At 37.1% G+C, this 27634-nt stretch overlaps 1 protein-coding gene across 8 annotated transcripts in view; it reads left to right on the plus strand.

Moving 5' to 3' along the window:
- LOC104905906 (uncharacterized) overlaps positions 1-27634 on the plus strand; it is a 58213-nt gene that overhangs the window by 28056 nt on the left and 2523 nt on the right. For 5 of the 8 annotated variants that reach the window (XM_010694560.4, XM_019252267.3, XM_057393503.1 and 2 more), the window contains 24 exons: positions 134-411; positions 514-2015; positions 2128-3308; positions 5826-5954; positions 6036-6191; positions 7170-7724; positions 7845-7916; positions 8030-8488; positions 8577-8760; positions 8841-9576; positions 10549-10665; positions 11036-11306; positions 17909-18022; positions 18771-18863; positions 19034-19084; positions 19163-19342; positions 19441-19766; positions 19848-20198; positions 20286-20349; positions 21401-21547; positions 26840-26944; positions 27063-27176; positions 27248-27352; positions 27440-27509. In XM_010694560.4, the coding sequence (XP_010692862.1) occupies positions 134-411; positions 514-2015; positions 2128-3308; positions 5826-5954; positions 6036-6191; positions 7170-7724; positions 7845-7916; positions 8030-8488; positions 8577-8760; positions 8841-9576; positions 10549-10665; positions 11036-11306; positions 17909-18022; positions 18771-18863; positions 19034-19084; positions 19163-19342; positions 19441-19766; positions 19848-20198; positions 20286-20349; positions 21401-21547; positions 26840-26944; positions 27063-27176; positions 27248-27352; positions 27440-27509 (7360 nt within the window). Of the gene's footprint in view, positions 1-133; positions 412-513; positions 2016-2127; positions 3309-5825; positions 5955-6035; positions 6192-7169; positions 7725-7844; positions 7917-8029; positions 8489-8576; positions 8761-8840; positions 9577-10548; positions 10666-11035; positions 11307-17908; positions 18023-18770; positions 18864-19033; positions 19085-19162; positions 19343-19440; positions 19767-19847; positions 20199-20285; positions 20350-21400; positions 21548-24218; positions 25373-26839; positions 26945-27051; positions 27177-27247; positions 27353-27439; positions 27510-27634 lie in introns of those variants that run through there. The other 3 variants (XM_010694562.4, XM_057393510.1, XM_048643313.2) reach the window with 3 other exon arrangements.

The raw sequence follows: 27634 nt of genomic DNA on the forward strand, positions 1-27634 counted from the left end.
TTTGTGTGTGTGTGTGTGTGTGTGTGTGTGTGGAGGCACTAAATGGGTGCATTTGATACAGATGAATATCTGATATTTTCTAATATATTCCCTTATGGTAGCATGTTCTTTAACCCGAGCTATTTTATTGCAGGCTCATCTTATTGTATCATCACTCCATGTACATTTTTCTGCAGTCATTCACGGTGCTTTCTTAAGCCTAGTGGAACATCTTCACCTTTTATCTTCTAACTCTAAGCAAGTCTGGATGTCAAACTCTCTCTCACCAAGTATGACATCAAGTTATCCAGCAATGCCATTTTGTTTCTCCATAGCTGCAATCTTTGAGCTGTTCAAAATGGAAGTTGATCTTGATGATGATAGAGATAATTGCTCTATTTTGCTGATTGGTTTACAACAACTGAATCTGAAGTGAGGCCATGCTTTATTCTCTCTCTTTCTCTCGGTCTTAGTGAGGATGACTTGGTTTCTAATGTTGAATTCTGGTACATGTTTGAATATAATTTTTTACAGGTTTGCTCATAGTCAAGTTGAAAATTGCTGGGTTTCTATGAGAACAGTAGAGATCACCAGCTACAGGCAGATGGATGAGAGTAGCAGCAACACTATTTGCTCATCCAGCATGCCTAGTGGTGAAGCAGTAAGAAGTGAGGATGCTGGTCATGATGAGTGTAAAAAATCATCGGATGAGTCCCTTTTTTTACATTATATACTTCACAGAAGGGGGCAGATAAATCATCATAATTGCACTCTATACTTGAGTGAGATTGAATTTCATTGCTATCCCTACATGGTGCAATTGCTAGTTCGTTTTTGTGACAAATTAATGTACGGTAGTTCTGGTGTTGATAAAAGTTCTTTTCACCATGAGTTGAAACCAACGGATGTTCCTACTTTTGAATTCCAGAGGTTTGGTATGTCAAATTTTTGTGAGAATGGATTTGCTGACTTGGCAAGCATCCCCCTAGATCAATTCCCTTTTGTTGCAATACGTAATTCTGGTTGTCTCCGGAGTCTTAATAGTGCCGTCATCATTCCCGAATGGAGAAAATTTAGAGCAAGAGACAAGAATATTAAGAATCCAGACACTAAGAAGAATCTATATTCACAATCAGTGAAGGTCCCAGAGGTAGCTGACAACTGTGTCGATTCGAGTTTTTTGTATATGCAGTTAGATCTTGCCAATGTCCGCATACATTTTCATGATTCGTCATGTGTTTTGGGCCACATTACTCTTCCTGTTGGTAATGTCTCAGTTATTAGTCAGTCAGACCAGTTTGATGTACTTTCTTCGGTGGAAGGGCTGACTCTCTTTTCCGAGTGGTGGACATGTAAATTTCAGGAGTTTCTATGGGGGCCTTCACCTCCTTATCGTTCTCCTGTGCTGAATGTACGAGTAAGAAAAGGAATTGCTTACCATATGAATTCTAATTTGGAGATAAGCTTTGGCATTCAACATGTTTGCTGTGTCATACCTCCGGAATATTTAGCAATATTGATAGGGTACTTCTCTTTACCTGATTGGACATCAGATGATAGTAAGAATAATTCTACAGACAAAACAGAGAATATTGATTCAGAAAATCATGGAGCGATTGTCTATAAGTTTGAGATATTAGAATCTATCATAATATCACCTGTTGAAAGCAATAATAAGCAATTTCTGAAGCTTGATCTACAACAGCTTTACTGCAGTTTTATTGACAACGATGTCTTGGATGAAGCATTGACTGTTACTTTGTCGGAGTTCTCAATTCCAGTGGATAAAGTGGCTGATAGAGCTCACTCTTTGAACATATTTGGATGGGATTTGCATCTTTCTTTTTTAACTCTCAATGATATTGGCTGTGATACTTCTATATCTGATAAAAAACCTGAATATGAAAGCTGTACTTTAATTCAGTCACTTGGTGTTGATATTTGGCTTAGGCTTTCAGGTGAAATTCAATCATCTGCAACAGGCTCTCCAATATGTATCATGACAAAAATTTCACATTGTGAATTTGTTGCTGAAGGTGGGATTTCTTTTAATGATGTTCAGATAGGCATATTATATGTATATATTGCTTAACTTTGCTTCCTTTTTTTCCTTACATGTGTGTGCTTAACTCTTGGTCTCTTCAACAGATAAAAATTTTCTGTGTGGGTTTGAAGCACTAGCAGAGGTAATTGATATGTATGCATTGGTTGACAAGAAATCCATGTGTTTCACTAGCGACGTTCCTGGTTTTCTTTTGTTAACGAAGTCTCTCAAGGATAGCAGTAAAGCAACTGCAGAAGATTCAAGCATGGTTGTGATTGACATTAGGTGCTGCGTCAATTCAATGTCTATAAATCTAATCAGCTTGAAAAGAGACTCAAATTCTCGAGATGTGGTTGGGAGAATGGAGATGGGTTTTATATTATCAGCAACTTTGAAAAATGACATGATTTCATGTTCGGATATCCAATTCACTACGTTAATGTTGTCTGCATCACCTGATCCGATTTATCTAGCGAAATTTTTATCAGATGGCAGTTCTGCATCAGTCTTTGATATTTGTCTTTCCATTCAGCAAAACGAAACTGAGCTTTTGATTGCAATCCCTTCCTTAGAGATATGGTTTCATCTATCTGATTGGCTTATGTTGATTGATCATGTGCGTTATTGCATTCTAAAACTCCCACTAGGTTCAGTTGTGGACACATCTGATTCAACTTCTGGGCTGGTGGATCTTTCGGTTCCAACGTCCCTGCAATCTCTGACTATATCAACTTCACAGTCAGATATATTGGCACACAGTGCTGTTGCCATAGTTGTGAAGTCTAAAAAAATTGGCTTGTCATGCCACATACCTGTGTGGGTTAATGAAGAGGCATTTGCTCAATCAGAGGACTTTGATTCTAATAGAGAAACTCTTAACGCAATGATTGGAGGGAAGGACAGCAAATTCTTAACAGTTACCTTGCAGAGCCAAAGCAGTGAACTACATGTTCATGACCGTAATGTGAAATTTAAAACCAACTTTCACAAAGTAACTGGATCGGTAGGGATATGTGAGAGTGGTTCTGTACAGTCGTGGCCTTTCTTCCAGCTGTCTCAGCTCGGGACGGAGATCCAGATTATTGAATGCGAGAAGGTCCCACTGACTGTCAATGTGGAGGTCCATTGTGAATCTTTTGATGTTTGGTTGTCACAACAAGTATTCTACTTTTGGCATGGTATTGAGTTTGGAACAGCAGAAGCTGATTATTCGGAGATCAGCTTTCGGAGTTTGGATTTGAAATTGCAACTAAAGAAGGTTTCTCTTTTGCTGACCGATGGAAGGGTATTTTCCACCTATGTTTATGAAAACTTTCTTATGCTGTGCTGTTTGGTACTTTATTATGCTGTTTGTTACATTGCCAGTTTGCCATTTCTATTTATAAAAGGTGGATGCTGTCTAGCATTGTTCATGTTGATGCTGTCTGGCATTATGGTATGCGAGTCACTTACATTCTTTGCAGACAATGAGCAAGCCTTGAATATCCATGTCGACATGTCTAGCTCCTTGATTATATGTCTTTTCTGAAAAACTTTCTGTGGCCAAAAATGGGTGGGAACTATTTTTGATGTACGTATGTTCATTAAGGTAAAGAAATTTGAATGTTTACAGAAATTACTCCCACGGGCTCAGTAAAACTCTCATAAGTTTGTGGCTTTCCCCCTCTCTCACCCTAGAAAGATTTCTTAGGACTAAGGAATCTAATATACTTGTCTCTGGAGAATATGGAACAATTGTGTGACTGAATAATTGAGTGATGTTAAATGGAGGAGGAAGGAAGACTACCACCGTAGACCTGCTTTGTCCGTTTATTGTACATTTTGCTTGATTAGCTGGTACGTATATGGAGTACTGCAGCCATTGCTGATTTGATGCAAAACATCAATAAAATCTCACTGTTATCCTGGTCTCCCTTTTTTGTTATTTCTTCTAGGTTGGCTAAAAGTTTAAGAACTATGAAAATAAGAGGTTAACAGTTAAAGATGACCTTTTCAGCCCTGCTTGAGGCATGAGAAAGGATGGCATCACTTATTTGTCAAATGGGATAAACAAAATAATAAATGGTTATGTTTATTGGTTTTCTTTTCTCAGCCCTGCTTTAGGTGTTACCATATTGTTCTGTTAAATTTTTTGATAATGAAGTATAGGCGAGCTAAATATCCTCTCTTGGTTGAAAAAGGCTGTTGTTTGTACATGCTTGTTGAAATATTTGATCAAACTCGGCTGTCTTAGATTGTGTTTTGAAGTCCAAGCACTCACTCGGCCTAAAATGTCAAAAGTAAAAATCTATTATCTGTCTACGGTACCCTGAATCATCTTAGAGAAAGATTTCCTATCGACGGTACCCTGAATCATCTTAGAGAAAGATTTCCTATCGATCTACTGTGTTACCTTTCCTCAGAAAATGAAATAAAGGTACAAGTTAAGACACATGGTTCGTGGCATTTAGTGGAAATTGGTGTGGGGTGCCTTATCATTAGCATCTCATTTGTGATGTATCTTCTCTCCAACTTATAGTGTTCCAAATGTAGAAGTGGTGATTGAAATTTGAAATTGATTTAGGCTGCTTCAAGCACCTGGATATATTTCCTTCATAGACAAGCTTCATGGTCAGCCTTGTATTGGATTCAGAACCCAATCATTTACATTGTAGGTCATGCTAAACATTCATTCTACTACTAATGTGGAGAAAACAGAAAACTAAAGGATATTTAGAAGTCTTTATGGGGTTGTTTAGCTTCAAGTCACTTTTGTCTTTTGACGAGTAAATATTATTGAATATAACTGATAGTAAACACGGAGTTGGTTAGGTATCTTTCCCGGGGAAATGTGTGCATCTATGGAACAATTATGTATTTAGGCTGTTCAATTATTGACTCTATAACATCTCTAAGCGGCGTATACAGCTGTTATGAAATCGGTGGATATTTGAAAATTCCATTACATTAGTCTACATTTTAAGTAATGCAATAACTTAATGCCTGTTATTGCTTATCACTTAACTGTTTAAGACTCCTTTTGAGGCATATGATAATGATGCTCTTTGAGGCAGAATACAGGTCTTTCGTATTGGGTTCAGTTCAAGTCCATTTGGTCTGGCTTCAGTTCAATGTGGTCATTTCAAGTCTACTGGCATTTAGCTTTTCATGATAGCTTTATATATTACAATGACTCTAATGAATAACAGTACAACCATTAGAAAAAGCATTGTTGTGACTTTGAGTGAAAATTTCTGTGATTCTAATGAAGATGTAATGTGACTCCAACCTTAATGTGACTCTAGTGAAGAAGTTTTGTGACTCCAACCTTTTAAAAGCAAAAAAAACAAATATTTTTTTGGGGGTTGTTGTGACTCTAATGAAGAAGTGTTGTGAATCTAAGTCCTCGTTTCTCACATAAGACGTTTTCTCATGTGATCTTGCCGCTATATAATCCTTTTTGGAAAAAACATAATCTGTTTTACTGAAATTGCAATTACTTTTACTTCTTCCCCTAAGAAGCCTTCTCGTAGGTACTAATTTATATATATATATAGTGACATTATTTTGAGTTTTGGTTGATTGGGGTTGCGTTAGGTTGACTTATCTAATTTAGCGTATAGTTTGAGGTTGGGTTATTCAGGTTGAGTAATCTGATATAGATCAGTTTTTCGAGCACTTGATACTCTTGTCAATGATAGACTCGAAAGATATAGTTGTTGCTTTTGTCATTTTTGATCTTATGCATCGAATCAATTGTTTGCTCATTCCTGTTCACTTGAAATTTTCTTGTTTCCATGTTTTCTTTCCTTGTCTTGTGCAGTGGAGCTGCAACGGGCCTTTGATAGAGCTACTCATGAGCAATGTGCTCATAACAAGTGTCCTCGTAGAAAATACTGCAAAAATCATTGCTGAGGGAGACATGCTTGTCAACTACAATAACATCCATAAGGTGTTCTATCAAAGCTTCAAAGACACTCTTTCTAATACTATTTTCTATGATATATTATATTGGTTGGCTTTGCATTTGCAGGTGTTGTGGGAACCCTTTCTAGAGCCTTGGAGCTTTCAGATTAATATGATCAGAGATCATGACAAGAATGCTCTTCTTCACAATGGCATTATCACAGATATAGAACTTGTGTCAACCACTCAACTGAATATAAATATCACAAAATCACTCTGTGAGGTATGTGCTCATTATATTTTCCATGTAGTTTGTAATTATAATTATGGTTATTTTGTCGTATTGGATTTTTTATGACACTCTATTTGTGAGATAGCGCCTTCAATAATTTTTTTCTCAAAAAGTACTTTGTAAGACAAACTCTTTTATAATGGGATCCTGAATGGAAATTGCAGCCAGATAAGTCAATAATCCAGCGTTGACTTTTCCCCCCTTTTTTCAGAGTCACATGCTGCCTCTTTTCTTTCTCTTCCTCAACAACCACTCTTTCTGTGTCCTATCTCTGATGTTTGACCTCTTTTCTTCGCATCTTCTAGATGGATGGCAATGATTTAGGTGTAAATTGCAACTTTTTAACTTTTATTTTGGACTCTTTATTGTTTTGGCAAACAATGATATATAGGTTCTGGGGAGGGTCTGGTGTGAAATCATTCATTGACCCTTGACCTAGAAACGGCCCATTAAGATTCAAATCCAGATCAGACCCTTACCCATTGGTTCCAAAGAACGTAGACCTAGACCCTTAAAAATAAGTTGGGTCTAACATGTGTGGGACTGTGGGTGATATGATTCCGGTTAAGGAATCTAACTTAGCTTTGCCTAACCTTCACTCGGCCCAACTCCACTAAGGTTTCTAAACCGAAATAATGGCTTCACTCACAACTGCTAACAGTTTGGGTGTTGTATAGGAAGGCTTTGGTAGCTTCACTAATTATCAAAATCGGTCTTAGCTTAGATTAAGTTTCTCTCGCTTATGGTTTTGTATTCAAGTTCACACCTTAAACACAAGAGTAATTATGGTATACGACCGTCCAAAATCAGTAAAGTGCTGATTTTTTCTGGAATTGGAGGGAGACCAAGAGTCAATGCTGGATTGTTGGCTCTTTTGGCCAAATTCGTGTATAAGGTACTAATTAAACAGTAAAGGTACTAGTTGACCATTTTTCCTAAATTTTGTATGTTTATTGTTGTTACTCATAGGTTATATTAAGGGCTATTGAGATGATTAAGGAAGCTAGGAGCCTGGTGCAGATATATGAGGTTCCTAAGAGCCAAAGACTTCAGAATCTTCAATGTTTTGAAAATTTGGGCGTAAGAAGATATGCTTCTTATACTATTCATAATATGACCTCGTTGCCCTTAGTCTTCCATGTCTATCAAGGGCTTGGCAGCGCTGAGAATGTTGATGTTTCAATATCAGCATACAACAACACTGTTCCACCAGGTGCTTCTATTCCTATTTACATTGATGGGACACTAGAGGAACAAGCATTTAGTTATAGACTGGCTTCTTCCTCCGAAGGATTTAGCAGGAAATTATCAAACAGGGCCGAGCATTATTTCATGACTATCCAATTTGAGGGTACTTCTGACAGATCAGAACCAATCTCCATGGATCTTGTTGGTCTCACATACTTTGAGGTAAACTTTTCAAACGACAACAAGAGGGAAGATGCAAATGTTGGGCTTCTTGTACCTGTAGTGTTTGATGTCTCTTTGCAGCGGTATAGCAAGCTTATCCAACTGTATTCCACTGTGAGTGAGATGGCTAGCTCTTTCCATAATGGCGTAGTTTCTGCTCACTTTTTGTATATGCTGTGTCTTCTTTACACTTTCTGATTGCAAATATGTCTTCTTTACACTTTCTTATAACAGGTCATATTCAAAAATTCAACATCAATGCCATTGGAGCTACGATTTGACATTCCGTTTGGCATGTCCTCAAAGGTATACACAAAAAGAGTATCGATCTTCAATTGTCAGCTGCTTGTTGTGAATTCATTTATTGTTGCTTATTGCAATATTGATATCACAAATTTCCGATTCCTGTTAAACAATAGATTGTAGATCCAATATATCCTGGCGAGGAATTTCCTCTTCCTTTACATCTGGCAGAAGCAGGTCACATGAGGTGGCGTCCTCGTGGTAACAGCTATTTGTGGAGTGAAGTGCATAATCTTTCGATGATTCTCTCAACTGCAAACAGGAGTGGGTTTTTGAGATCTCTTGCTTGCAATCCATCTCATCCAAGCAGTTATTTGTTTCGTTGTTGCCTATCAGTTCAAGACACAAGCTTATCTTTATCTGGGAGACTGGCAAGGGGATCACCCTATCTCAATAACTCTGTGAAGCAGTCAGCCACAGCTTGTGATCAGCTACACAATTCTAAAAGGTCAAAGACCAGGTTCATTCATCGTGTGACGCTGACTACACCATTAACTGTTAAAAATTATCTTCCCCATGCAATCTCTATTACTATAGAAGGTGGTGGAGCCACTCACACAGCCGTAGTAAGGGAGGTATACTGAAGCTTTGTTTCAATTCTTCTGCCAAGACTTTGTATTTTATTTCAGGAAACATTTATTAACATATTCATTGTTCTTTCAGGAAGAAGCCTCATTTTTCCATGTTGATTCTTCACATGATCTGGATATGACGTTCAATATTGATGGATTTAAACCAGCAGCAGTTAAATTCCCGCGGGCAGAAACATTCTGCTCAACAGCTAAGCCCAGTGGAATTGTATTATCAATGACAGAGACTATTACGTTTAGTGCTGACTTGTCTGATGGTAATTTTGGTTTTCTATAACTTTTAGATATCCTCCTTCATTCGGTTCTCTAATATCCACCATACTGTGTATACTGCTAGGCTCTACATATGTTACAACTGAGAAGAGGATGGATTCATTGTCTGGTGCTCGGGAACTTTGCATTTCTGTTCCATTTTTGTTGTACAATTGCACAGGATTCGCACTGACAGTTTCAAGATCTGACCGTGAACTAAAAGGAAACTATCGTGTTGTTTCGAGTTGCTATGACTCGACTGAGGAAGGATTCTTTATTGATCAAAAAAATGGGCTTCATCTCTTACCATCTGAGGATAGGCCAGAACCTAGAACCTTAAACTTGGTCAATGAAAGTTATCTGTCAAAGAATCATATTATCTGTTCCAAAGAAATTGTCAGTCCACATTCAGGAATCTTCCTAACGCAGTCATCAATTTCACATGGCTCTATATACCGTCATCAATCTGTGAACCAGTTGGATTTGACCATACAAGAGGATTCAATAAAAAACTTGAATAAAGTCTCCAATGTTCCAAGTAATGAGTGTCTAAAAGCTAAGCCGGTTATGTACTCCCCCGATCCAAGTGCAGTTCCTAGTGAAATAATGGTCAGAATAAGCAGATACCATGCCGAATGCCCCATAGAACACATACCAAGCTCATCATGGTCAAGCCCCTTTTTCCTTGTTGCTCCTAGTGGGTCAACTGCTGTTTTGGTTCCACAACCATCTACAAGTTCTGCAGCTGTTATATCTGTGACCTCACATCTACTTGATACACCACTTATGGGGCGGACTAGAGCCATCACGTTCCAGCCAAGGTGATATATTCTGCTATACTCTGGATTTGGTGATCTTTCTTGAATGTACATAGGCATGTTGATGAGCCAAGCAAAAAGTCAGCTCGGCCATTAAGTTCTATACGCCTTCTGTCTCATTATGTTTGCCCCATATTGATTTTTTGCAATTCTTCAAGAACACTATTGTGTTGGTGGGGGCGGGGGGGTTGTCTAGCACATTTAACTATAGAGATAAAGTGATCCCAATTTGGCCAAATAAGAAATGGGACAATGTTACAGGGCCAACAGAAAATTAGAATAGGGGGAACATTATGGGACACAGGGAGAGAGTTAATTAAGGTCTGTGCAGCTCAATCAGGCTCATCACATCTGAGGCTCAAGCTTTCTGCATAATCGTTAAATTTGCTTTCATCAGGATCATGTGTCCTATAACCTATTAAAGTGATCTGGCATCTCGTGGTTTTCCAGAACATTCTTGTCTCCCTTGCCTAACCATTGCACCAAGAAATTTAAATATATCGCTTCATTTTGGGTTCATTGGGGAGTTAAGAGTTCCATTAAATGAAAATTCTGCAAATAAATTGAGCATAACTTATCTGGGTAGTGGACTTTGCAACTGCACTATGATTTACCTTTAAGTCTATGACACTAAAATAATTATCCAATATGAAGGTCTCACCGGTAGCAGGATTTGTGGAGCTCCGAGGTCTTAACCCTGACGTATCCAAACTGACGAAGAGGCTGTATCTGAGACCCCCTCCCCTTTGATCTATCAACTAATGACTTTTAAATGTGTTCAAATGTGCTTGGGTCTTGGTAAGTATAGCCTGGAAGCAATCAGTTCCTGATCTGTCAAAATACTTAGTAACTCAGATGCCTTGAGTGAGCTTTTAGTGTTGATGCTTGGCTTGTCTCAGGCCTATGTATGTGTGTGATTGCCTTAACAATCTTTGCTGAGGTTCTTTTGTTTGCTTTTCTTTTGTTTTTCGGCAGATATGTGATAAGTAATGCATGCAGCAAGCCTTTATGCTATAAACAGAAGGGCACCGATTTTGTGTTCCATTTAGGCGTTGGTCAACACTCTCATCTTCATTGGATAGACACAACAAGGTAATCTACTGATATTACTGGGCTAATGAACTGTAGTCTCTACATGTAGTAACTTTTGCTGCTTAGTCTTATACATCCACTTAAATCTAGCAACAATGAATGTACTAGGACAGATATATGCTAACTGTAGCTTGGACTGCTGGTTTGCGTCATCTGTGTGGATCTACATCCCCACTATGACTGGATATATTTCATAAATGTCTTGATGAAAAACTTTTGGGAAGCAATATTAACTGTTGCCTTGGATGATGCTTCTGCATCATGAGCCGTTGAGCCCTCTTGTTTTGCCAGTCGTTAAGTCTTCTTACGAACATGACACATCAGCTAATTTGGTAACTTTTGCTCTAATTGCTTGTTGAACCTGCTATAGGGAGTTACTTCTTGCAGTCCGTTTTGATGAACCTGGATGGCAGTGGTCAGGTAACTTTCTTCCAGATCATCTTGGCGATACACAAGTGAAAATGCGGAATTATGTGTCTGGTGCATCGAATATTATACGGATTGAAGTGCAGAATGCTGATATCATTCAAGATGAGAAGATAATTGACAACGGCATTGGCAAGTCAGGAACAAATTTCATTCTTCTTTCTGATGACGACACAGGCTTCGTGCCGTACAGAATTGATAATTTCTCAAAAGAGGTATGTAGTGCAGTCGTATTATCAACTGTTTTATCTACATTAGTTTATAGAAGTGGATAGGATAAAGATAAAGAAAAGAAACCATGAGGACTTGTTATTGACTTTTTTATAATGTGATCTAGGCTTGTCTTAGTCTCTGTTACTTCAACACTCTAATTCTCCTTGCATGTGCCTGTCGGAAACGAGACAACACTTTGGCCGACATGACACACTTACGTGTATCGGGTACTCCACATTATGACACAACAACCCTTTACTGAAGGAAAACCGACAAAAGCAATGGCACCACTCACTTATGTCCTTGTTTTACTTAGAATTATTTGGCTTTAACCAGCTTGTAAACACTTTTTTCGAAATAACCACCTTGTATGACTCTTTTTGCTTTAGGTTATCACCAATTGATGGATTCGGTGAGGAAAAGCGGGATATTCCGTGTAAAAATTACTGAATTATTCGTTTGAATCTGTCAAGTGGGGGCAATCTAAAATAAAAGCAATCATATGAGGTGGTTATTAAGAAAAGTTGTTTATCAGGTGGTTCTTTGAAAAAAGTAGAATTTATATGGTGGTTAAAGTCAAAAATTCCTTTTATCTATGCTCTGCTCTTTCATTTGTTATTGTTATGTTCTTTTGCTTTGTTTTCTATTACTATGTTCCTTTGGCAATGGTAGGTGGGATGGAGTAAGTGGCACTGTTAGTGGGAGACAAAAGAGAGGTAGATGGATCGGAATATAGTCTTTGAAATGGTAGTAAATAATGAACTAAAATTGATAAGGTTCTTAAGCTCTTATTTTTAGGAAATAATCACAGCAATAATGGGGACTACAACCAGTCTTCATAAAAATCCTATTTGCAACTATAACACTCCAAAACTTTGGTTTCAAAACTTTATAAAGCATTCACTTTTCATTAAAATATCTGACCAAACCTTTAAGGTGTTACCGCCGCATCTATTGTTAATGCAAGGCTAATTATTAAAATAAAAATTTAATTCACAAACCAAAGTATCAAAATAAACCACTAAGTTGTCTAATTTAAACCAAACCAAAACTAAACAATCCAAATAACAATACTATCGTGTTTGTTAAACTAGGTGAACTTAAAAAGCTATAGATTCACTCATTCGTGCAACATAGTCCCTTTCATTAACCTTCACAATATAAATAGGAAAAGAACAAAGAAAACAAAAACACAAAAATTAGCGAAAGCTAAGTAATTACAACTCCATCCGTAAAATACTACTAATAGTTTAGTTTGTAAATAATTTTTATTGCATAATAGAAACAAGTACATAATATGCTTAATCATTTCAATTATTTCAAGTTTATATGAGTCATACAACAACAAGTTTGATTGTTAGAGGGGAATTGAACGTCAGTAGGCCGGGACTAATCCTAGTAACCACCCACTTCAACATGGGTCGTCACCCAAATAAATTAAGAGTAATGGCCAATATCGTTTTGCATAACGTCCCTAGTGTGCATACCCCTCACTGATCTAATGAGTATCCACAACACTCACCAATAGTATTAGGTGGAATACAATAAAGAGTTGTAACAAAATAAAATCAAGTACTGTTTATTACCTATGGAGGATCCACGTCCACAGTTAATTCCCTCAATAATGTTTCCACTTTACGTGATTAATAGATTTTAAAAGTTATGACACATCAAATTAACATTAACAGGAATGTCTTTAGTTTAGTAAATATTTTTCACAACTTAATCACTTTATAGAATTATAATAGTCAACATCCATTATTCATAGTAACCAATACATACATCCTTGAAGCCTCATAGAATCACAATATCAGTTTATAATAATCGTTTGTAACATCATTAATTCACTAGTTGTACCCATTAAATTACATTATAAACCTTAGTATAATTTTTAATATGATGGTTACATATGTACATTATAAATCCAAAAGTAATAACAAAACACTAGTAGACACATATGTATTATATGTAGTGATAGTATGTACAATAAATATAATAATAATTTTAGTCATAACAAGTACTAATACTATTCATGTCACATAATATACATCTAACATAAACATAGAATCACATAACCACATGTATTACACATAGCACATACAATTCCTAACGGGATTCTAGTTGTTGATGGACATTGTGAATTACCTCGAATGCGTCCCAAGTATAGCAATATCACCTAAAATTCGCCTCTTACGAAGTTTCCGTCTACAACAAATAATATAACCTAAAGTTAGTCACTTAATATCTGTGTTACTTCGACACCCTCCTTCGCCTTGGGTGTCGCGTGTCTACTCGACACGACACGTGACACGACGCTCGACACGCCTGGAAGAAGTGTCCGAGTCGGGTATCAGAAAAGTGTCGGAAGAGAGGTGTCAAAATCACCCAGAAGAGAAAAAGAGAATAAAGAAAAGCCCATTGAAATTGCAAAGGAGAAATTACAGATCTAGGGCTTGGATGACAAACCCTAGATGTGAAATTGGAAAGAGAGGAGACCGAGCTTAGGAAAATTACCATGGGGATTTTGCTTTTAGATCAATTTCAAACTGGAAGGAGGACTCCATTGTTATCTGATGCGACGAATGTGATTGACAGAGGGAGAACGAAGAGAACTGAAGAAGATGAAAGACAAGATAGAAGGTGAAAGGGTGGAAGGGAAAACCATGGGAAATGGTTGTTCTGAAAAACAAATATAAAGCAAAATAAATACTTATTAAATGTACAGTTGACTATTGGGAGTTGGAACTAGTGTGTATTGGAACATGGCCCTCATTTACTCTTACTTATTAAACCATAATAATTTTCAAGGTAAAATTTTAAATTCTACCTACTTTTTAACAATTTCACAACTTTTTTTTAACAGAAAAAAGGGGTGTAGATTTTTTTTCCGACACTTATTACGATATCGTGTCTATAAAACTGGTCAAGACACTCTTGTGACCGTATCCCCATATCGGCCATACTTTTGGAGTAGAGTGTCGGATCCTCCGATCCCTACTTGGATACGACACCCGTATCCGTGTCGGAGTAACATAGCTTAATATAATATCCCGAAAAATAATTAACCAAAGTTTATAAGATTAATAATTAACAAATTTGAAAAGAAAAGAAACCAAATGTTAAAAACCTTTCTTCAAAAACGTCTGCCACAACTTGTACAAAAGAACAAAACTACCAAACTTTAGATGTGACAAGCAAGTCACATATTACATGCACTTGCTTGCACACATAAGGACAAGGCTACTACATTTATTTATTTATTTTTATTTTTAAAAGAAAGTCAAAACTTGAAACATCAGGAAGTTTAATAGCAGTAGCACGCGAAACGAGAGGAAGTAAGAAAGAGAAAGGAAGAAAGAAGGAAAGGGAAGAAGAAGACCGGCGCCGTACAAGTCGCCGGAGTCGCAGTGTCGGGTTTAAAAATATTTTTATTTTATTTTATTTTTTTTTCTGGTTGAAACCTTCGAAACAACAATGGTGGATTCTAGATTTGGAATTTAAAACTTACCAAAGGGATGAAGAAAGTGAATTACGTGAGAATTTTTGGGTGTTTGGGGGTATATATATGTATGTAAATCTAGGGTTTTCACTAAAAGATAAGTATTTAAAAAATCTAATCCTTTCCCAAAACCAACTCAAGTTATAATTTCAGAATTTTCTTTTCTCTATCTTTCTTTTTGAATGAAAAATCTTATTTACTAAAAAAATTCTGATTTCGAAAATTTTATTTTTAAAAGATAAAAATCTGGTTTAATAAAAAAAAAAAAAAAAACAAGTTTCAAAAAAAAAATATGATTTATTATAAATTATAATTTATTTTTCAGAATTTTATATTTATAAAATCTTATTATAACAAGATAAATTTCATAAAATAGTTATAAAAATTTGGGATATTACATCTACTCCCCCTTAAAAGAAAGTTCGTCCTCGAACTATAACGTTAGCTCTTGCTACTAATATGCAAACAAAAGTTAGTATCACATTCTACCCCCCTTAAAGAGTTTCGTCCCCGAAACTCAAGCGTACTGCTGAAAAAGTTCGGGATATCGATTTTTCATATCATATTCGGCTTTCCATGTAGCCTCTTCAGAAATTTTACTTGACCATAACACCTTGACCAATTTTACCGCCTTGTTTCGAGTACTTCTCGTTTTGGTATCAAGGATCCTAACTGGCCATTGTTCAAAGGATAAGGTCTTATCTAGCTCAATGGTTTTAGGTTCAATGATATGGGTAGGATCATGGGCATATTTTCGAAGTTGAGACACATGAAAGACATTATGGACATTGGCTAACTCCATTGGTAAGGCTAATCTATAGGCTACTTCCCCAATTCACTCCAAGATCTCATATGGTCCAATGTAACGCGGACTCAATTTTCCTTTCCTACCAAATCTCATGACCCCCTTTGTTGGTGACACTTTCAGCAAAGCCTTCTCCCGAAACTCAAATTCCATCTCCCTTCTAGTCTGATCTGCATAAGCCTTTTGTCGATCCGCTCTTATGTGTTCCTGAATAAGCCTAACTTGTTTCGTTGTTTCTTCGATCATCTCAGGCACTAAAGTCATCGTCTCACTTATGCCACTCCAAACACAAAGGACTCCTACATTTTCGCCCATACAATGCTTCATATGGTGCCATCTTTATGCATGAGTGATAAATGTTGTTATACGAAAACTCTATAGTTGGCAAATAATCATCCCAAGATCCTCCAAAGTCTATCACACATGCTCTCAACATATCCTCCAAATTTTGGATTGTTCTCTGTGTCTGTCCATCTGTCGCAGGGTGAAAAGCTGTAGCAATGTCCCAAATGCTTGTTGTAACCTCTCCCGAACTTGGACAAAAATCTTGAGTCTCGATCTGAAACAATATCCCTTGGTACTCCATGCAGTCTCACAACCTCTCGCACATATGCACTAGCCAAGTGTTGCATACTCCAAGTATCCTTCATTGCTATAAACTTTTGACTTTGGAAAAATGAATTGGAGATGGTATTTCGGGACAGAGGGCGTATGAATTATTCCATATAATTCCAACTATGGGGCCTACTCAAAATAATCGAGTGACCATTATGTAACATAAAAACAAAACCGATTTAGAAGGTCAAATGTTGATATTTTAAGATCCACTTGGGGAGGCAGGGGGAAACGACATGAGAAAGAAGAAGGAAAAAGAAATAAACTATGGAGGGGCCTAGTTAAAATGATCTTGTGTTGGACATCATGGATAGCTTGCCGGCAATATATGCTATAGCGTCAAGTCACGAACCACAAATATCCAATTGGTACCCAAATTCGCGAATTAGGGGCTATTTCTTAGCTATGGGATTTATGTTTGAAATTGAAGCAATTTCATGCAATTAGTTGTGGAATTTTGCTCGAATATGATTCTTATAGCTCAGTTAAGATTTAAATGGAATCACTGTTGGTCTTTATAATTCTTTCAGCTCAATCTTCTCTCTCTGTCAAGCTTCTGCCCTAAACACGCCAAGGCCGCTTGCCTGACACCTCAGCAACAACAGAGGCCCCTATACCTCACAGTTTTAGTCGTAGGTTGCTGCGCCCAACATTTCAGATATGGTTTCCCTGCACATGAACTTGCTTTGGGCGGGATTTATTTAGGGCACCATACTCCTTTTTGTTCAAGATATAGGGCTTTATAGCTATGCCTAGAAATTTATGTTTCACGATGCGAGTTATTATACAAAACTAAACCATTATATGTTGTAGTCTCAATTTTGCCTTTTTTGTCAAGTTCTTATATAACATTGAATGTGGTGCATGATTGTAAATTGATCTTATTTTTCCTGAAATTAAGTGGGTCTTAGTCAATGTGTTACAACCTTAAATTGCCGACATTTTGAAGCTGGGGGTGTATATGGGTAAAATCTCCATTGTGTCTCTCTTAGTATAACAAAAAACATACTTTTAAGATTATTCTGTGAAAAATGAATATGTTAGCTCTCTTCCAATTGACAGTTTGATAAAACAGAGATTGGGATTTGGGTGTTGTTCTTGCAAGAAAAATTCTGGAAGTGTGTAATCTTGTGTAATGTGTACCCTTTTATTAGATCCTTATATATAGCTCTTACTTACATTATATTTTTACCTCGAAGACTCAGTTTATTTAATATGTCAATGAAATCAGGTTCTCTTGCTGTATAGCTGTCCATCTAGATTCTAGCATCTATTGTTCCCTTAAAATAAAAATTTGAAGACTTCTATCATTTATCATGATATCACTTACGAAGTTTTACTCCTTTTTCCTACCGTCAGTGTATATTATGTCACTCTGATGGTGACATTTGGTGCTGGTGTAAATTCTTCTAAGTGCCAACCTTCTTTACTAACAGATTTTGGTTTTAAATATGGACACTCTCTTTCCCTGATACTGTCCAGTTTCTATGTTTGATCTCTGCAGATGCCCTCACTACCAGACAACTTGTTTCCTACAAAAATTTATAACTGATACTGGGTGTAGGCTTCTAAATTGAACAAAGAAGCCTCTTTATAAAAATTAAACTTTTTGTAAGGACTTGTTCCTTCATGTTGACGAAGTAAGTTAACTATATACTTAGATTGTGCTTCTTTTCACCTTGCAGACACTGCGAATTTATCAACAGAAGTGTGAAACTCTGGAAACTATAGTCCATCCATACACTTCATGCCCTTATGCTTGGGATGAGCCTTTTTACCCCCATCGACTAATTGTTGAGGTACGAAGTCTTTCCTGTGTTTTACCCTGTGATAATAAAAAATTATATATGTAAATAATGTCTTGTGACTAGTTTCATAAATTTGTATGGCACCAGGTTTCCCATGTATATGTACATTCTCGTATATATTGTAAGTAGTAGTTAATCCCTGAACAAGGACAAATTAGTGAGGAATAATACTCCCTCCGACCCAAAATAAAGTTCCCATTTCCATATTTAGTTCCACATTTTTCCGTAATTTGTTTAGAACAACTGTGTCCCATCATTTATTTGCTTCTTGAATTTTGTTTTTTCCTTTGTTTATTCAACCAAAATGTTACAATTAATGCTTTTTCATCAATTATTCTCCATTCTCTCTCCTAAAATCATCTTTTCCCATACAACATTTATTTAAATAAACAAAAAATCTTTACTATATCTTTTAGATTCTACTTGCATAAATTACTGCAAAAAAAGGGAAATGGGAACTAAATTTTGGGACGGAGGGCGTAGTTAATTCCAAAGCAAGGACAATTTGACTAAATTGCAACCTTTTCCCCGCTTACCCCCATTATTTGTCACTCTTTCTATCTACCAATTTCTCCATATCCCTTTTTGTGTTTTGTCTTAAGTTTCAGATCTCTGCTTGATGTCCTTCCTCTCAATTTTTCATATCTGCCAGAACCATCAAATTCAATAGATTTGATATGGTATACTATACCAAAAAAAGTTTCCTCTTATGTCTTATGAACTTGTATGTTACTGCAAGATTCCTGGAAAGCGCACATTGGGATCATATACACTTGATGATGTTAAGGAATATCCACTTATACATTTGGCATCATCGTCAATGTCGTCGAAGGTAATTATTCTTTGGCCCGAACTCATGTCATGAGCTTTTCTCATGTAATATTTTCTTTGGAGAACAAATTGTTTACCTTTGCTTAGCTTAATGATGTTAATTTGCCCTCATTGCACTAACATGTTTATTGCTCTTTCTTTCTAACTTCACAAAAATATTCTCGGGCGTAGAAGCATGAGAGGACATTGCTTTCATCAGTCTATGCAGAGGGTGCAATGAAGGTAGTTCTAGCTGTATAGATCAGAATCTATCCATCATCCATCCTGTACTCTTCATAAGAGTAAATTTGTGTATTGCAGGTTCTCATTATCGTTGATTCAAGCTGTCACGTTTTGGATGAGGTGAAAAGACCAAGTTCCATTTTATCAGGGGGGAAAAAAGAAAGTAAAGAACGGGCGGACCTGTCTCTTGATTATAAGGAGAAGGTATCTGTTCAGTTCTCTTTTATTGGGATCTCCTTGATAGATTCATATCCTCAGGTATTCTTTTGTTGAGATCATATGTAACCTTTTGTTATCTTCAGCTAGTTTGTTGTCTAGATAACTGAATATAACTTCCTCTTTTTAATATTTATCAGGAGTTGCTCTATGCATCTGCAAAGGACATAAGAGTTGATCTTCTCCAGAATATGGAGCGACAGAGTTTTTCTTTTCAAATCTCATCCTTACAGATTGATAATCAATTGCGTGGTACGCCATATCCAGTTGTTTTGTCTTTCGATGAAGATTTCAAAGGTGGCCTTGTCAGCCACATGAGAAATAAGGATGGAGGAACAAAGACAAAAATGGAAAGCATGATGAATTACGCTATTGGGATTTCTTCTGAACCAAAGATTTATCTGGTGGCTTCAAAATGGAGGAACAAAGAGATGATGTTGGTTTCATTTGAATATATAAACTTAAGGTGTGTTCATAAGCACCCTCTATTCTGTAAAATAGCTACTTCAGATAATGCATTGGAGATTTACCTTTTAAAGCTATACAGGATTGGAGATCTATGTCTTGAGCTTGATCTGGAGCTGCTTTTAAAACTGCTTGAGTTTATTAAGGCAAACCCTTTCTTAAACTCTGATACTCCAACTTCAGTATCGGTGCCTAATGATTTGTGCAAGCTGGGTGTAGTGGACAAGTCCTTTTCTTTTACTCCACAGAGTTCTGAATATCTGCGAGCAATTGAAGATCAGCAGCTCCCAAAGACTTGTAACACTTATACCCTATCATTGCCAGAAGTAGTTCCAATTGGAGCTCCATGGCAAAAAATATACCTTTTGGCCAGAAGACAAGATAAAATTTATGTAGAAGCTTTTTCTTTAGCCCCTGTTAAAATGACGTTGAGGTAACATACAAGCAAGCATCTGTTTGAGTTTTTTTCTTTTTATTCCTTCTGCTTGTGTTTGCCTTTTGATTTCACATCATCCTGCAGCTTTTCAAGCAATCCATGGATGCTCAAAATGGCAGGTTTGTCATCTGGCGAATCTATCTTCCATGTAAGTGTCTGGGATCTTGCATTTTTTTGTGCTTTCTGTGATTGATTCTGCTGCTTTTTTTTTTCTAACACTCAGTTGTTGAACATTCTACTTTCTTCATCTCAAAATGATTTTTCAGCTGTAAATAATATGATTTTGGTGAGATCTTGAAATCAGACTAGTGATAGGGTACAGTATTCTGGGAAGTTGCTACGAAAGGGAAGTGGAAATCATTCTGAGACAACTATAAGACAACATCAAATATTCTCTACCAAATTGGGTGGTTGTTTGAGGTCAGAAAGGCAATGTTGACACCCCACCCCTAGAGAAGATTTTGTTCTTCTTTAAGCCTAAACTGTAGCTAGATTTTAGCTATGAGGGTCAACAAATTTTTTTGCTCAAATATACAATTAATTTAGCGTGCACCAATTTTTAACGCTGCACTGATCTGTGAGTGCAGTCATCATGCCTTAAAGTTGAATTGAGTCAAAAGAAATTCTGAATTGAGTACAATCTATAGGTGTTTCTTCAATATTAAAGTAATCACATCACTAGGAAAGTTATTTAGAAGGATAGAAAAGAGGTATTTTTACTTTGACTGGTCAATGCAACGATTAATAGGGTGCCAGTTGATCAAAGAATGACAATATTTTTTATTTGATAAAGACTGTGCTTTAGTTCATAGTTACCTGCTCTGCAGCACCTTTCTTAAATCAGCCATAAGTCATCTGCCTCTCCAAGAATGGCTTGTAGAATCTGCATTCAGAAGCAATTTCTTTTTAGTTATAGAACTCAACGAGCTTTTTTTCTGTCTGATATACGCATGTACAGTCGCAAGTTGATCAAGTTACGTTGTACCATTATTTTATAGAAGACAGCTCTTGGAGGGTCAATGATGTTCCTAAGCCCTGAAATAACAACTATAATTCATGTCACAATGGTTTCAATTCAAAATTTAATGATGAGTGAATAGAGTTGCAAGGATTTTTAAAACATTTTATATGCCCTTGTTAATAAAGCATTTCATAAGACAAGTTTTTTTGTCTTTTGACTTACCATATTGTACTGACAGAGAGGTATCATGGCTCTTGCTGATGTTGAAGGAGCACAAATCTGCCTTCGGGAATTAACCATCACACATCATATGGCAAGCTGGGCATCCATTCAAGAAATTCTTCTCAAGCATTACAGCAAGCAATTTCTTCATGAGATGTACAAGGTACTGCATCTTGCTTCTGTGCCAAATATATTTGATCATTTTATTGGCATCATGCAATTTATTGCTTGATCCAGTGGAAACAGGAACTCAAGAAGAACTGCTATTCATTCTATATTCATATCAAAATAAGTTTATCTGTCGTTGATCTTCAAAGGGGAGTCAATCGTGGGTTCAGGCTGAGTCATAGCAAAACTGAGTACATGGAGTGCAATTCCAGGAATTAGAGGTAGTCACTCGAGTATATAGTAACATTAGATGGTAACAAATTGCAACAAGTGAGTGTTTAAGTGCCTTGAATCGGTTTCACAAAGATTCAAGTTGATCAAGACGTGACTCATGGCATACAACTAGAGTAGGTCAAATAGTGAGGATCATCACGTATAAGGTAAAAAAAAGAAAGATCTGTAGGACGGCTATAAGACATACATTATTATATGGGTCTAAGTGTTGCATATTGAGGAAGGATCATATTATGAACATGGGACCAATATTGATGTGTATTTTAAAACAGATGTGTGGAAAACAGTTTAAGAGATAGGATTCAGCACGATGATTTCCAAAAAAAGTTGGGAGTTGTGAATATTTAGGATAAGATAAGTGAAAATCAAACACAGTAGTTGCGGCATGTGAGACATCAATTAGATGATGCACCCGTAAGGGTGGTGGAGAGTTGGGTTTATGGAGATGTTAGAACTAGGTGGGGGAGGTCAAAGATGACTTGGATAAAGGGAGTTGATATGAAGGAATTAGGTTTGCGAGAGCATATAGCATTTGACGGAAGATAATGGAGGCAGAGAATTTATGTGGATAATCATCTGATATAAGATGTTGACTTATTCAGTCAACCCCATCCTATGAGGATTTAGGATATTGTATTGTTGTATTGTTGATTCTTAGAGGAGACTGTGTGGATCGTCTTTAATTCATAATTAAATTTTATCATAGTAAAAAAATAAGTAGCATGCCATTTCAAGAGATCTTCTAGACTAAAAAAATAATTCTCCCTCTCTCTCCTTGTGTTCTATCTATATTTGTAAGGCCGGAGACAGAGGTCTAAGTTTCAGCAACATCGGGGTCCAAATACACCTGTGGTAGGCTAATAGCTTTGACTACAACCTCCTGCCCCCGCCCCCTCCGTATGCAGCAACTGTGTTGGGAGTCAAACATCGAGAGAAATGTTTACAACAGGCAGCTGGTGCACCTAGAATCTTTAATTAGATAAAAGGTGTGAGCATCTGGGTAACAGCTCTGTTTCTCATATCTCTGCTCTTCGTCAACCAAGCAGGCGTTATCCATTCCTTTTCAATGTGAAGTGAACATAAAATGTTCCCATGTGCGGAACGAATAATACAAAATGACATATCCGAATTGGGAAACACTAGATCAAACAATTACTTAAGAGTATTGTTGAATTGTTTAGAAGTTTACTTTTTTCGTTATCTTCACATACGAGTATATAATAACTAAGTTCATCAAGTATAATGGAAGTATTAACCCAGATTGTACCCCCTTCTTATTTTGAAATTATGTTTATAATTTCTCTGAAATAACTCTAAACTCTTTGTGCATCATTGGTGAGCTAGTAATCTGAAATTTACTTTGACGGACCGTATTCATTTCCATATCTATATTGTTTGGCAAGGATGAGGAGCTAGCTTATGTGGTAGAGCACTCCCCTCTAATCTCTGAGATCAGGGGTTCGATCCTTACCCCCAGCATTATGTTGGGGTATTTCCTTAGCATGCTTTGCATGCATTACCAGCCAATGTGCTGGTAGTTCCTACAAGGCTAGTAGCCTTGGTAGGGGTTAGCCCTTAGGCTGACTTAATTTCCCAATCAAAAAAAAATAAATAAGTAAATAAATCTATATTGTTTGGCTTTCATGCCTAAGGCACTTTTCTCTACTCTAGGGTGGAAACGGGTAGTTTTAATTATTTTAACTTCCACTTTTTACTGGGATTCCGTAACTTGGAAGTTGGGAGAGTTTGTTAACTTATTAAGTGCTCTTTGTGTCAATTTCCATTATGAATTTCCTGGCTGGGTGAGTTTCGTTGGCTGATCTTCCTTGACGGTTATAATGCAATTCTTTCGTAAGCAATAAGCATCAACAAATAACTCCCAAGTCCCAACGATCAGCTTTTTCCTATGTCACTTTTTATTTTAAAAGGATAAGGTCCTGGAATGACTCGTGGCTTTTCTGTTGGCAGCTACATTGGCGAAAATCAAAACTTATAAGCTTCAGGTATAGTCTATATGGAGACCGAATAAGGCAGTGCCACCTAATGTGTCTATTTGTGTTTTACCAATTACCATTGTGTAGACGTCAGACACACTACCAGTTGTTTTTGCACAGTAAATTGTCTTCCTTCTTGTGGGACCAGCATTTTAGTGCAGTTGGGGGTTTATGTCCTGTTACCAATTTGGAACACTTAAAACTTCATGTGACCTTTGGAAGGAACAATGGGTGAAATGTACTGTGGCAATTCAGTTATATTAAGATGCATGTCATGCTTTCACTCAACAAACATTGGAAATCTCTAGTTCGGAACATTCTCCGGACAGTCTCTTCAAATCTATACTGCCCTAGGGTACACACATCTTGACCTCTTCAGTGGTCTGCGTATTGTAAGAAGTGAGAGCCATACTAATTCATTTTTGTTTTGTTATTTAGTTGGAAACATGCTGTCCGTCCTTGCAATTGTTACTTGGATTGCGGAACGGACCCCGAATCGCAGCCCAAAGCCAGCTGTCGCTTTCTGGTTCATTGACCTGGACGATCCCTCTTCCTTCAACATTTGCATGCAGAAAATTCTAGATATACAAGTTGTTCACCGGCATGGGGAAAGAGGGGGAGAGGAGAGAGAAGAATTCACAACGTCGGAAAAGGAGATAAAATGATTTCACACTGCCTTGAAATAGACCTAGCAACGTTGGTCCTGATCCGAAATATCCGATCTGTAGTCCGAGCCAGACGGTCCGAACCTTGATCTGAATCCTAAACGATTCGGTCCGTTCCGAATCCGGTCCAAAATAATTCTGATCTGAAAGTCATCCGAAATCCGAATGATCCGATACGATCTTGTCCGATCCGCAATCAATCCGATCCGAAAGCAATCCGAAATTATTGGCTTCGATCGACTCGGTCAAAGCTTGGTGCATCTCGTGTCCGACTTGACTTGGCATGAAATTTTATTTTTCCTTTATATTTTCAAAATCTTATAACTTATATTAGAATGTTTCTAAGAATAAATAAACAATACTATGGAAGAATTTCATGTAAGTATATGTAACGAATACTCAAATAGTTAGACAGAATAATTTTTAAAAAGGTAGGGATTAACTACTAAATCATTAATATCCAATAAAAGGGATAATAATAAAATAATTAATAACTTAAAAGATTAGTATACTAATTGCACATAGAATAAAATTTATTTACATAGGACAACCCTACTAAAAAAGCTCAAAATCTTTCTTCTCCAATTCGAAATTCGATCCGATCCGCTGATGATTAGAAACCATAATCTGAAATCCGATCCCGGTCCGGAATACAATAGTCCGAACGATGTCCGAATCTGAAATTGTACGGTCCGGTCCCGGTCCGAATGTAACTTGATTCGAAAACGGTCCAATCTGAATCCGATCTAATTGGTCCGATTGCCAGTCTACCTTGAAAGAGGAGAGAGAAAAAAAAGAAACGGAGGAGAGAGAGAGGAGAGATTAAAACAACACTTTGCCAGCTTTATATTCTCTTTTTACGTTATTCACATCCCTTTTTCTTGATATGAATTATGAAATCTTTACCCATTACTAACAATCCCATAAGTTATAGTTTTAATTTCTCCCACTATTCACTACCCATTTATTTTTTGTTTAATTTAATTTTTGTAAGTTTAATATATATATATATATATATATATATATATATATATATATATATATAATCGCTCCCGATTCACCATTGGTAGCATTCCAAGTTCTTGTTCCCATTCCGCGAATCATATCTGGGTAACATTGCACAAAACTGTTGACCCTTTGCAGGTGGCCAGTTGTCTAGTTCAGAACAGGCTCATTTATATCCCGGTCCTGAACCTTCGCATCGTCCTAATGTGCAGTTTGTGCGCTTAGTTTCAAAGATTGGCACCAGACACAAACAGCCCACTTAAGACTCAACCAACTCAATTCATATTATAAAAAAGCCAGAATGTCAAACACAGATGCGCTGATTAAGGCCTGCCATCCCAGCTGATTATGTGGTCCATGTCTGTGCTCCAATCTCTTGACAATTTGACATAGCCCTGGCTAGGTTTATTATTTTTTCCCTATCTCTACAGGAACTAAACTGATCTTTATCACTTTATGCATTTTAGGATTATCTTTATGCTTTTTAGGTCCTCATGGTGTGCTTTTTGGATACTTTGTGCATGTTGACCCTTGTGGTGTGACCTGGTACTAGCCTAGACTTACGATTATGATTTTGTTGCTTCACTGTTCAGTGGGTAAAAGGCTATCTGTCAATTTAAGTCTCTTTGTGGGGTGATAATTGACGAATTAGAGATTCATACCAGTTGTCAGTTTCACTCTAGTGCTTGAGTTGTTATTTGACCACCTTAAAATTGTGTCGTCTCGTCTCGTGTTAAAGCTTACAACCTCCAAAATGATCCGCTTTCCCCGAAATGACCTGGCTCAACCAGTGCCAGACTCACGCCCAGTGTGACCTAATTCCCTAATTCCCCGAAATGTCTGGGCGAATTGGCGAATTCAAAAGGCGAATTAGATAGCGAATTAGGTAACGCTGCTCACGCCCGTATCGCCGATAGAAAATAATGCTCTTCATGCAAACCCTCGTCCCGCATCAGGCTTGCACCCTTTCGCCAAAAAGGCAAGACTGTGCTGCGCGGTCCGACCATGAAACTTGGTCTGGACCCACCCGTGGCTGAATGGCTGTCACTAACTCTAACTGGAAGGTTCTTTGGTTCATTGCTATGTTCACTTTGATGTGCCTTTACCAAGGATATATGTACCCTAAATGATGGAAATACAGTCATAATGATTACTATTTGCTTTGGCTTCAGAATTATGGAAATATGTGCCGCAGAAGCATGATTCAAAGCATCCATTTCTCATTGCGCAACTGTTCCTATTAAAGGAAGTGGCATAAGTTGATAGTTATATTCACTAGTATTTAACTACGCAGGATACATTATTGTCAGGTTACCATGCCATTGTTTAGCTATTACTCTTAAAGGAAATTACTACATAATGCTGAAGTTCCCACTACTTATGACTCAGGTGTTTGGTTCTGCTGGTGTAATTGGAAATCCGATGGGATTTGCTAGAAGAGTGGGGCTTGGAGTTAAGGACTTTTTATCTGTTCCAGCAAAAGGAGTTCTGCAGGTTTTTAAAGAAAATGAGGATGACGAAAATTTCTTTGATAGCAAATTCTGTTTTAGCGTCCTCCTTTTATATAGTAAAATTTGTATTGTTATTCTAATTAAAACTAGTTTCTACTCAGAAGAGTCCTTCTGGGTTAATCTCAGGAATGGCCCAAGGCACTGGTAGCCTGCTTAGCAACACATTGTATGCTATAAGTGATACTGCAACGCAGTTCAGTAAAGCTGCTCACAAGGTACGCTGCAATCAAACATAGGTGAGTAAGATAGTAAATGCAGCTGGTAACTAGTACGTTTGTGCGTATAGGGAATTCTTGCTTTTACAATTGATGACCATGATGCGTCAACAATGGAACAACAAAGAGTGGTTGCACCTTCTCAGAGCAAAGGCGTAATAAATGAACTGTTAGAGGTATGTTCAAGCAAAGGCGTAATGTTCCCCTGAAATATTCTCATTAAAGTCAAGCACCTTTCCATTATCTAATTTTTCACTCTATAGGGACTAACTGGTCTTCTCCAATCACCTATTAAAGGAGCTGAGAAGCATGGACTTCCTGGTGTTCTGTCAGGTATCTCTTATTATTGGAATTTGGAAAGAAGCTGTGTTTTATATATTTGTACCGATACATCTAGCTTTAGAAGTACTTGATACTAAAATCCATTTAGATTATACTTTAAATCTTAAAAAGAAGAC

The sequence above is a fragment of the Beta vulgaris genome, chromosome 1 (genome assembly GCF_026745355.1).
Source record: "Beta vulgaris subsp. vulgaris cultivar EL10 chromosome 1, EL10.2, whole genome shotgun sequence".
Classification (NCBI taxonomy): Eukaryota; Viridiplantae; Streptophyta; class Magnoliopsida; order Caryophyllales; family Amaranthaceae; genus Beta; species Beta vulgaris.